The sequence below is a fragment of the Lactuca sativa genome, chromosome 7 (assembly GCF_002870075.4).
Source record: "Lactuca sativa cultivar Salinas chromosome 7, Lsat_Salinas_v11, whole genome shotgun sequence".
Classification (NCBI taxonomy): Eukaryota; Viridiplantae; Streptophyta; class Magnoliopsida; order Asterales; family Asteraceae; genus Lactuca; species Lactuca sativa.
In genome coordinates, this window is record NC_056629.2 from 100,142,332 (window position 1) to 100,155,888 (window position 13,557).

The 13,557-nt window shown below is 27.8% G+C and overlaps 1 protein-coding gene across 1 annotated transcript; it reads right to left on the reverse strand.

Annotated features, from left to right (window-relative positions):
* Positions 1-10,500: 10,500 nt before the first annotated feature.
* On the reverse strand, positions 10,501-11,758 carry LOC111898467 (uncharacterized). Its single transcript, XM_023894373.1, has 4 exons — positions 11,486-11,758; positions 11,343-11,393; positions 11,121-11,210; positions 10,501-11,010 (listed from the first exon to the last, which is right to left on the reverse strand). The coding sequence occupies exons 1-4, from the start codon at positions 11,756-11,758 to the stop codon at positions 10,501-10,503; spliced, it is 924 nt and encodes a 307-aa protein (XP_023750141.1).
* Between the last annotated feature and the right edge of the window lie 1,799 nt (positions 11,759-13,557).

Sequence of the window (13,557 nt, forward strand, 5' to 3'; positions counted from 1 at the left end):
TATTAACATGTTTAATCCATGAATAATCTTATTATTCTAAAATTTCATAGTCGGTTATAATTATGGGATTAATTGTGAAGTAAGACTAATATGAATTGGATTGGTTCACTCTCACTAGATGAAAATAGGCAAGTGGTTGTAACCAGGTTTCATAGGTACTTGTCAGTGAACTAGTATTGAATGGACCCACATCAAGATCTACTCATAGATCGTAGTTATGAGTAATACTTGATTAAAAGGTACTATCTTTTCATCGTTAACACCTGAGATACATTGTGGGACTTAAGTGTAGGGAGTGTTTTGCTTTGATATGTTCAAATGTTGATCCTTAACCGAGTAGTTATAAAAGTCATTTTTAGGTATGGTGCAAACCATGCAAGAGGCTTATGTAGTCATATGAGATTTGTTCATCTTATGGGTTGATAGTTAGACATCTAACGCGCATTACCCAAAGTTGAATTACAAATCAGATTGATTGCGATCCATGGCTCGTGTTCAATAGGATGTCTATAACAAAGGGATAGTTGATAAACTTACCTTAATACATCATTTGAAGCTTGGAGATTTTGCGAATTAGATGTTGATGAATGACATTCTTCGTCATGTGTTATTGGGGGTAATTGTCACAACTAGAAATTTTGGTACCTTGTAACTACAACACTTATAACAATTATGAATCAATAACATGAAAGCATTCATGATGCTCATTCTATAACAACAAAACTCCATCAAATACTACATTCTAGCCCTACAAATGGTCAACAAAGAATTGGAAACCTTTGAAATCCTAATTTGAATTCATTTTGGACTAGGATTCCTTATTGGGCCTAATGGACTAATAAACTTCCAAATTATCCATCTTGAATCTAGAACTCTCTAATGGGCCCTAAATGGACCCATATACATGAAACATAACATTTTGGGCCTTAATGGGTCACAACCAAATAAATTTAGCCCTATTAGGTCATAAAAATTACACTTTGATTTATTTGGGCCCAAACATCATCTAAGTGAGTCATAATATGGGCTAAACACTCAAAAGCCCAAATTTTATCTTTTCCCTCTCCAATCTCGGCCCAAGCCCACAAAGAAAGAAAGAGTTGACTTTGTGGTGCCAACTCATTTTTATCTAGTGGACTTCCATGCATACTCTCATACTTCCATGCACCTATCTCATCACTCACTCTCTCTTCTCTTCTCTCTTTCTTCCTCTCGGCCGAACCTAAACACACACACACACACACACTTCACTCAAGATTCTCTCAAAGAAACTCTCTCCATTCCTCTCTAAATTTTCGAGATCTAAGAGGCTTTCAAAGAGATTATTCCACAAAATTCATCATCTAAGGTAAGTTCATGCTTGGATCTATGACCTAGACTCTTTGTTTTATCAAAAACCTCTTTCTAATCCATACAAAATCATGATCACTCTCTTAGAAATCATCTAAGTTCGAGATCTTCCAAGGAAGGTTGCTAAAGCCGAGAAATAGCATTAAACTTCCTCTATTCTTCTTCAAAAACCGAAACTACAACTCAAGGTGAGCTTCATACCCCTCTATTTTTTCGGTTTTCATATGTTTATGGGGGAGAATACAAGAAAATGTGTAGATCTATGTGTATGTGTATGTGTATGCTATGTGTGATTTTATGCATGTATGTGTGTGATGTTATGTGTTTTTGTGATAAATATGTAACAAAAAGGGGTGATAATTCAAGATCTATGGCATGACAAAAGAAACAAACAAAAACTAAGTTCTTTTACACTAAGCTAGTTAAGAAAAATAGCTTATAGGGTTATGAGGACCATACTTTAACATAAAACCCATTTTAGGACTTAAAATGTTAAAAATACAAAAGTTGGGGTAAAAACTGTCAAGTCACGGTTTATTGAGGGCCAAAAGAGTCAAAACAGTTTTTATAATCATTTTTCTGAATATTAGAATTTTAAAAGGACTTAAAATGCAAAAATTTAAGTTATTGGGCTAAATATGGGCTTTTCGGCCCAACAAGCCCAAAACTGCGAAAATTGAAGTTTTTAAGGGGCTGAATTGTAACATTTTGTAAAACAGGGGATTTGAAGTGAAATAAAACTATTTCAAAGGTCAAAAATTCTTTTCAAATTCAAAAAGGATAAAAAAATGTAAACTTTTTATATTTTGGGCCAAAACTGTAAAAGTTATGAAATTTGGCGTTTTAATTGAGAAAACATCATTCTGGAAGGGCTAAAGCTGTTTACAAAATAAATTTTGGGTTAAAAATGTCTTTTCAACAAGTTTATGATACAAAAGTGTCAAAAAAATGTTTTAAGGACTAAAAATGAAATTCTTTTTTATAAAGGACTAAAAGTGTTATTTTTATAAAAGAAAGGTTGTGAAAAGGTAAAAATCTTACTTTCAAACAAATTAATTCATTAAGACAAAATACAAGATACCTAACTAGCGAATAAAACGCAAAACGAATACACCTTCAATTCCAAATATCGTTATAAACGAATTGATTCGGTCTCGAATCAATACAAAACATCAAGCATCAATTTAAAAACACTTCAATAGATACGTAATGACTACAATGAGTAAATCTACAAACTTTGGGCTTATGAGTTTCAAATCATGTTTGTTGGGCCTTGCAAGCCCACCAACATGATCTTTGGGCCCAAAGGGATACCGCTTATATGTTATTGGGCCTTCAATGACCCAATATTTTATAAAACGACTTTTCAATAGCTTTTATGTGCTAGTGGGCCAAATTGTCCCGTAAGAAAAGCTAGTAAGGTCACAGTAATCAAGTGCGAGTTGGACCATCATGTCTTTCGTATCCACGACAGCCTAAGGTACTTACGATAGTAGTGGGACATAATGCCCCCCCTTCTCTTCGTTCGCTAAGGCTTACGAGAAATCTAAGTAGATAAAATTAGGACGATATACAATGTGGATTAACCAATATTCATTCGTTAAGACAATACAAAAATCAATAATCACGAATACATTTCAACATCGGAAAACATCGGGTTTTCCGGGGAATTCAATACTACTCGCTCGAAACTTTATAACTATAATACAAAATATCCTTCATATATATATATATATATATATATATATATATATATATATATATATATATATATATATATATATATATATGTTTTTAAAATCATTCATGCATCAACTTATGGATCTTCACACTTTGATAAGCAAAAGTCTTTTCAGAAAATATCGGATTTTCTGGGTTTTACAAACTACACAAATCATTTTATCACAACATTGCTTATGAACTCACCAACATTTCATATGTTGACGTTTTTCCAAAATAACTTGTATTCTCAGGTAACAGGTAAGCTGAAGAGTTATAAGAAGTAATGTTAGATGTTATGTTGTTAAAAACACTCGAACTATTATTATTATGAATGTGTAATGTTAAAACAATGTACTTGATGTGAACAATTCCAGTTGTAATATATTGATGCATGGTGACGTTTATGTTATGATTCATGTATATTCATTGTGACGATATTCAATTAAATTCACGCGAGCCCTCGGATGTTTCCGCCGTCTGGTTCGGGGTGTGACGGTAATAAAATGTTGCTAGACATTCACTACTGTCTATATCAATCTACGATGACTCGTGTGCAAGTAGGAGATTGAAAGAACACCTTATAGCAAGTTACCATCGATTAATTATTTATTAGTATAATTTGATTATTAATAAATATATCAACACTTTTATTTAATTGAAAAATTATTATTCCATGGAAATAATATTTTACTAATTAGGAATTTATATTTATGGAATTAATCTTTTTTTTTTTTGAGAAATAAAAACATATGAATCATATCATAAAGTATGATTATTTATAAGTTATATTTATCTTATTAAACTAGTTAGTGTTTATTTGTATATAAATGTGATTTATATAAAATAGATAATTGTATAAATGTAACTAGTTATATGTTTTATACATATATATTAGAAATCAATTTTATATATATATATATATATATATATATATATATATATATATATATATATATATATATATATATAGTTATATAAAGTAAAAGATAGGACAAACCATCAGTTGCTTTTAAGTTGTTTGATAAGCTACACCATACTTGTAAGAAAAAGGTTCTTTTCTTTGTTTATTATTTTTTTCATGCATGTAAAATACATGCTTTTACTTTTGCTTTTTTGTCTACATTAGATGAAGGATAAAAGGAGAAGACTTTCAAACATTTGGAACTAGATTTTACTTGACTTTTCCTTCTTCTTTTGTGAACCAAAACCGAGAGCTTCTAGAGCTCCAAGGGCTGCCAAAATTTCATGGTTTAAGCCCTCTATCTCCTCTTCTCTTTTGCAAATTGGTGCTACAAGTGAAGGTATAAAATATTGGTTCTCTTTAGACATATTTTAGGATATTTTTTAAAGTTTAAGAACAACATTTTACAAGTGTTATACTAGTATATATGATTTTTATACTCTTGCTTGATGAATACTTCTATAGAGCTTCTATTTTGGAGTTTAAAGTCATATTCATCAACTTCCTTATTGTCAAAAGGAACCAAAGTCTTCAAAGGTTGTAACACTTTCCTTTCTATAGTTATTTTAATCTTTCTAAGTCTTGCAAAATGTTCTTTTGGTGGTAATAAAACTAGTTGTTCAAATCTTAAGTCTTGCGTTGTATTATTTATGTTTTTGAAACAAAATTTTGAAAATATATATATATATATATATATATATACACACACACACACACACTACTCGCTATATATTGTGTAACTCGAAATTTTTTTTTTTAATTATAATAACAATTATTATTATTATTATTATTATTATTATTGTTTTTGTTGTTGTTGTTGTTATTACTATTATTAAAAACGTAAATATTTAACTTATTTTTTTAATTCATTTCTATGAATATTATTATATAAATACATTTCAAATTGATTTATCGATATATTTTCATAATATTTCTTACATTAACATTATTAAAAATACATATAAAATCATATAAATACATTTGAAAACATATAAAATCTTTGTGCATATAAAAAATAATTTATGTGATTTTAGATGTATTTTTTTTAAATAATATTAATAATGATGAGTATTATGGAAAAATATGTATAAATTTGTTTAATTGAAAAAAATTAAAAACATTTTTTAAGGTATAAAAACATATAAAATGTTTTCTACATGTAATTATTATATTTATATGTTTTTCTATATATAAATATGTTTTTATACTTATACATACTTACTTAAAATGTATGTATATATGAACTTATATAATAATATAAACTAAAATCGAATTTAAAAAAGTAATTTATTTATTTACATATTTAATAATAATAATAATAATAATAATAATAATAATAATAATAATAATAATAAATCTTATTATTATAAAGAAAATAAAGGATTCGAGTTACACATTATATAGAAACAAGTAGAGGAAAGAACACTAAATGGTTTCTAGCTTGGTGATTATTGTGTTTGGTTTTCAAGTTGGAGGTGTTGAGTTGGAATTTTATATATATATATATATATATATATATATATATATATATATATATATATATATATATATATATATATATATATATATATATATATATATATATATATATATATATATATATATATATATATATGAAATCATCAATTATTTCACAAAGCCGTCTACAACCCTAGCCAATAAGGTTGCATGTATTTGAGTTATGGAGGTCGTGAGTTCGACCTTTATTATGCTCCTTTTCTTCCACTAGACATTTTTGTTTCTTTTCAATTTAAAGATGTTGACCTACATGCCATATCAACCATAATTCTATCATAGAAGAATAAATTGTTAAAATTAGCCGGTTTTTCGGGCTTTATTATTATTATTATTATTATTATTATTATTATTATTATATATATATATATATATATATATATATATATATATATATATTAATCATAATTTTTTCCAAAAGTTTGGAATTTTTTTTTTGGAGATTTTTCAATATTTTCGACAATTATTTTCATTCTATTAGATATCATATTCCAAAAATCATATAATTTATCAACAAAAAGGAAATATTGATTACAAGTTTCAGCTTACTTTATATATATATATATATATATATATATATATATATATATATATATATATATATATATATATATATATATATATATATATATATATATATATATATATATATATATATAATCTGTGGGAACCACAGTTACAAAATTAATTAAATATTTATAGTAAAAACTCAAAGCTATTAATCTAGTTTTTTATATAAATTATTAATTAATAGATTTTTTTTAGTTATATAAAAATATAATCGTTGATTTAAATAAATAAAAGACCTTATAATCTGTATTAATTTTATTTTAATTTTTATTATAATGTTATTAATTTAATGTAATTAGAGTGGGAAATTGAAAATTTGAATTTGAAATGGATAATTAATATGTTGAAAAGTGGCATGACATTAATTAGGAAGGTTAATATGGTGACACATGACAAAAGAAGAATAAACATATTCTTTTATTAGTTGTGAGACTCATGTATTACTTGGGTTAATTTAAAATAAATAAATAAATAAATAAAACTAAATATAAATGTCAAGATATTTAAAAACTTTGAATTTATAAGAAAATAAGAAAAAATGAATTATTATAATGAAAATGTTTTTTATTTTTTAAATTTAAACAAATAATTTAAATAAATAAAAGAAACTAATAAACTTTAATTTTGGGAATTTTGAAATTAAAAGGTAAGTTTATTAATGAAATTGATATCCATTTTTTACTATATTTATTATAATTATTACATTAAAATATTATGTGGATTTTAATAAAATAGAAAAACTCATAAAATGACATATGAAAAAAATAATAATTCAAAATAACCACAAAACAACATTTGACAAATTAAATTAGGGTGTGACAAGTGGTAAAAAAACCTTCATTTATTAGAGAGAACTAGGTGTAAGACCCATGTATTACAAGGGTTTATTAAAAAAAAATTAACTATGAAGGTCTAAATATTTAAAAACTTTGGATTTATAAGAAAATAAGAAAAATAATGAATTATTAAAATTGAGTTTTAATCTGAAAATTTTGAAATAAGAAGGTAAGTCTATTAATAAAATTGATATTCATTTATTATTATATGTATTATAATTTCTACATTAAAGTATTATGTGAAATTTATTAAAATAGGAAAACTCATAAAATGACTTATGGAAAAAAATTAATTTAAAATAACCACATAATGACATTTGACAAATTGAAACGAAATTGGAATGAAACTAAAATTTGTGACACGACAGGACACAACACGACACGACAAAAATACACGATACGAAACGGAATTGGAATGAAACTAAAATTTGAATTCGTGTTTGTGTCGTGTTCGTGTTAGCTATAAAAAACACGATGTCGTGTCGTGTCGTGTTCGTGTTCGTGTTCGAAATTCAACATGAAATTGACACGATTTAACAGTTCTTTATCGGTTTTCGCGTTTGTCGTGTTTATCTTGTTATATTTGATAAATTATTCATTAAATAAACTAGTTTTTAGTATATGATATATTTGTCTTGTTGTGTCGTGTTTGTCGTTTTTTATTTCGTTCGTTTTCGTGTTAGTTAAAAAAACACGGCATCGTGTCGTGTCGTGCTCGTGTTACAAAAAACTTTGTCGTGTCGTGTCGTGTCAAACAGAAATACGAAACGATAGCACGATTTGACACCCTTATAAGAATATGACATGTGTCAAAAAACCTTCATTTATTAAAGTAGATTTTGGAATATATAAATAGGAATTGTTCTCTTTAAAATTTAAATTAAAAAAATCATATATAATTCCATAGTACTTATAATTTTTTACCTCAATATATGGTTATTAGGGAAAATTGCATGGAATAGCAACCAGCGGCAAGTAATTTTTTGTCAATAATAATAATGTTTTATATTTGTAGTATTGATTATATATTATGTATTTGTTTATAACCCGTGGAAACCATGATTATACAATTAATTAAACTTTTAAAATAAAAACTAAAAATTATTAATCAATTATTTTAAATAAATTATTAATTAAGTGGTTTTTTTTAGTTATTTAAATTTTAATCATTGATTTAAATAAATACGTGAAATTATATCACTTTATAATTTGTATTAAGTTTATTTTAATTTTTATTCTAATGTTATTAATTTAATATAATTAGAGTGAGAAATTTATAATTTGAAATTTGAAATGGAGAATTAATAGGTTTACAAATATCATGTATTAATTAGGAGATATAATATGATAACACATGACAAAAGAAAATTAAAATATACATTAATTAGGATGCTTAATAATGACACATGTCAAGAGGACACTGGTTAGTTTCATTTCGTCGAATAGTTTCAAATGGTCAATTACCTTTCGATGGATGGAAATATATTACTTTCAAATAATAGTTTACTTTGACGAATAGTTTGCATCGATAAAAAAATTTTAGGCGGATGTTAATTTTCTATCAACAAGCTATTTTTCGATTACAACATTAATTTGATCCATTGTGAGTAAAAAAATGTGGTTTTTTAAAAAGTAAATAAATAAAATAAACTAGAAGTATATTGTTATTTTCTTTTGAAAATAAAAGTTATATCGTTATGTTTTAATTCCAAACTTATATCTTTTACCAACTTCTTTTTGAGGTGATCCGTTGGCATTTATCTAACATATTCAACACCAATTCAAAACATATCTTTTGTCAAAAAATCAAACTAAAAGCCAATTATTTAATTCAATATTTAGGGGACAAAAATAAATTCTGATAGCAAGCCAACAACCAATGGCCAAAGGACAACCTGATTGTATTATTTAGCAGGCTAGCAATATGGTATTCATTACGTATCCTCTAAAAATATTATAATTTAAAAAACATCATATGCACAGTTAAAACTAGAAAGGTTACTTCCGCTACGTGGGGCCAGAAGCTTTCAATGTTGTTTCCGAATCGATAAATATGACAGTCGTAGATAGTGCAAGGATGAAAGCCCGAGCTTTGCCCCGGACCGTTTTTTTTTCATGTTTTTATGAAAAAATATAAAAGTTTTGACTGCAAGGACCAGAAGTGTCAAAATGGCTAAAAAATTAAAGTGGTAGGATTTAGCAACTTTTTAGAAAAGGGATTAAAGTTGTCAAACCGTTAAAGTTTTGTGGGCAAACTTTAACTATTAAAAGGTTCCTAAAAAGTATAAAAATATTGATTGTAATGACCATAAGTGTCAAAATGACTAAAGAATGAGAAGTAAAGTTGCCAAAAAACATCCAAATTTATTATTCCTAACTTTGAAGCCCAACAATAATATAGGGACCAATTCTGCCAAAAAATATCAAGTTTACTATTCCTAACAATCATTTCTTTAATATATATATATATATATATATATATATATATATATATATATATATATATATATTAATTTCAACATCCCCATGCTCACAATCAATTGCCTTCCAACAGAGTAAAAGTTAGTTGTGAAGGGAAGATGACAAAGGTTCCTTTTCCAGTTCACTTTTCAACCATTGTTCATTAAAGTAGGATGCCATTAATGTATGAACATGAGGTGTTTATCCCAAAATTACCTAACTTGTGGAGAGTTTGTTTCCAAGAACATTCTGCTGCAAATTAATATCTTATTTGAATGTGAGGTCATGGAGTATATATGAAATATAAAAACATAATAAAGATGGTGAACTGCATAATTATTTATTAAAGTATAATGTTTATAAAAACAGCACCAATATGCAAATATGACAACAATGGGTAGTTTTTTTTTTAAAATTACCACATTGTCCTTTCCCTTTGAGCAATGACGGAGCCATGGTCAAAGTAAAGGGGTATCCCGAGAGAGAAAAAAATCGTGTAATATACAATAAGAAAAAAAAACTGCAATTTCATTATATATAAAGCTCAACTTCTATAACAAAGCTATGTTTTAAAGTTCACTTCTCCGCTTTTTCATTTTACGAAAGCAAGTAATTATATTTTCAGTCTTAACATTCTCTAGTGCTTCTTTTTCTATACTACAAATCAAAGCACCATTCATAAAATCGTCACCTATTCTATTACACAAATCGGTCTTCAAAAATTCATTGCAGAAAAACATCGTTCAACGGTTGCGGTTGCGACGGAAAAAATCAAAGTTAATTTTAATAATCTATAAACCAAAGGAAAAGAGAGGTGCTTCTCAGTTTCCACCAACAAACGTGAGAGGTCTTCAATTCCCTTCAAATTGAAAAATCTATCATCATGGAGCAAAGAGTGATAATATAAATCAAGTTGCCCATTAACAACTTTGTTTTATCAAAACTAGAAAATGAGTCACAAGGACTCAAAGCTGTCATGTTCTCCATCAACTCTGTGCCAAATTCACTAAATCTATCCCCAAATTCTTGAATTTGCATATCCAAAACCGTGTTAAAAATTACAACTTCAAAATGATCTTGATTAGTCTAATTGGTCCTATGCTTTTGTGAGGTAACATAATATTCTGACATGTCCACAATTCCAATACTATGCTTTTCACAAAAAGCACACACCTTCTTCAAAATTTGTGGAAACCCATCTTTTCTAAAAACTAGCAATGCTTTCTTTATCCCTTTTACTAACGAAGTCGCTTCCAAAATATCTTGATCTTTTTTCTGAAGATGCTTTGACAAAGTATCGGTGAGGCATAGAATTTCCAACATCAAGTGTAAAAGCAATACAAAATCAAGTGTTTTGAAATATGACAAAATATCCTTTGCTTGATTACGGTTAGATAAAGTAGACCCCTCCTCTTTGACATATTTAAGGACTGCAACAACTTCTGCAAACAAATTCAACAAACTTACAATTGTTCTAAAATGTGAACCCCATCTAGTATCTCCAGCTCGAACAAGAGAAATCTCTTGATTCAACCTTCTTCTTGTTTCCGTTTCACCAATACCAATTTCGGTTGCCACTCTTTCTTTTTTGCTTCTCTCGTATCATATATTTTCTCTTACAAGACCCACAAACGATAGTAACCACTAAAACTAGTTGTTCAAAGAATTCTTCAACATCATCATGTTTCTTTGCAACCGCCACAAACGATAGTAACCGCCAAACCTAGTTGTTCAAAGAATTCTTCAACATCATCATGTTTCTTTGCAACCGCCACAAACGATAGTAACCGCCAAACCTAGTTGTTCAAAGAATTCTTCAACATCATCATGTTTCTTTGCAACCGCCACAATCACTAATTGAAGTTGGTGTGCAAAACAATGTATATAATGTGCATAACTATTTTCATTTAAAATCAAAGATTTCAAACCGTTAATGCACCACTCATATTACTTGCTCTATCATAACCTTGCCCCCTCACCTATATATTTGAAAAAATTAATAAAATAAATATAACACATAAAAATAAAATTAATATCATGTTAAAGGAATAAATATTTTATGATTTCTTACCTGATCGATAGTCAAGTTGCTGTTGGAATAAACGGTATCGATGGCGGCTTTAAGAGTCAAAGAGGATGTATCCAACACGTGAACAACTCCGATAAATCTTTCCTTTACAATCCTGAGTCTATCAACATATCTCAAAACTATAGCCATTTGTTCTTTTTTGGAAACATCACTAGACTCATCAACTAATATACGGAACACATCTTTACAAATTTCATCACAAATAGACTTGATTATCTCTTTTGAAAAGCAATTGACAATATCTTTTTGAATCATCGGAGAAGTCAACTTTTCATTTTTTTGAGCATTTTCTAAACTAACTTTAAAAATCTTCTCTAATCAAAGATAAGACTTCAATGAAAAGTCCTTTATTATTAGACTTTTCCGTCTCATCATGTAAACGAAATGGTAATGCATTTTTCAATAAAAATCTACAAGTACGGATTGTAGCATGTAATCGAATTTCATAATTACTTTGCTCAAGTTTTGTTTGCTTATGCAAAATTTCATCAATAGATTGGTTTTTTCTCAATAACAAATGACACTTTTCTTCGACCTTATGGTGAGAACTATGAATCTCACCCATATGTTTCCGAAATGATTTTTTTTACTCCAATTGTCAAAGCATTCGGTTATAGAAACATCTTTTCCACCTTGACCCCTACCATGTCTCTAAACAAATAGCAACAAAAACAATATATCTTCTTTTTGTAATGCTATACTCTAACCATGGAAATTCCTTAAACCACTCCATAACAAAATGTCTTTGCTTCTCACCAAATAAGGTAAATTCAAAATTATGCTCCTTTGGTTGACAAGGTCCTTTAATCAAATATGTCCTCCTTATTTCGTCCCTTTGATTAGGATTATAAGATGTAATCTTTGGCCACTCCCTCGGGTACGAAGGAAGATCATTCAAATCAAAAGATGGTGACACTTATGGTTTTTGAGTATGCTCATTGGATTGTGGTACTTGTGGTTTTGGAACAGGTTCATTAGATTGTGGTTCTTGTGGTTTTGGTGTATGTTGATTAGGTTGTGGAACTTGTGTACTTTCATTAACCCTATTTTTTTGAAGTTCCTTCACCATTGTTGTCTCCAACATCTAATTGTCTTTTGAAAAAAATTGTTAATAGCAACCTACAATAAAAATATATCAACAATCAACTCTAATTTTATAACTTGATATTAAGTTTCAACAACAAACAATCACTTATTATTGACCCCAAGTCTCTAATTTAACAATCCTAATTGGTAATTTCTATTTTTTCAACACAATGCCAAAAAATTGAATTTCAATTAACCAAAAAATAATCACAAATTTTGTATTTACTTGCTTCATTGTGCATCACTTTGATCAATAATCACCCACCACCGGCCACCGATCGGCTGCAGAAGAAAGAGGACAACAGCGTGTGTCGTAGACTCGCAGGGACAGGGAGGGAAACAAATTCTAAAGTCACGATATGGGGATTGACGTTCGTTGGTTTTTTGGTATTAGACACTTGGGCTTTAAGTTTGGACAATTGGACTACTTATTAATTGGATTAAACATCGACAAAAACATTTAAAGAAAAAAAGATAACCCAAAATATATTTTAGAATTTTTTTGCAATATAAATAATAATTTCTAGAAAAAAATTGTACTATTAATTTTTTTGGGGCTCCTCTGATATGATATCCAGGGTTCTTAATTGGATCCGCTATGCCTTTGAGACCCAACAGACATATTTTCCTATTACTTCTTTGGGTAAAAGAACAAATATATTCTCGGTAATATAAAATTGTCCCCACAAGAACAATAATTAAGAAAAAATATTTTACATTATATCTTGGAGAATTTTAATAATACTAAAAACACCAGCATATATTATTCTTAAATTACAACCACACTAATATCATTCAAAACGGAATGGCTTATTAAAAAAAACAATAGATTGTTATTTACACGTTCTCAATTGACCAAAAAATTCAATGTCAAATACAATTTTCAATTTTCTTTCAATTTTATCGTGAAGTTCGGGCTTGTTCCCTGACTATTTTTTATACTTATAAAATATATTTTTATCATTTTT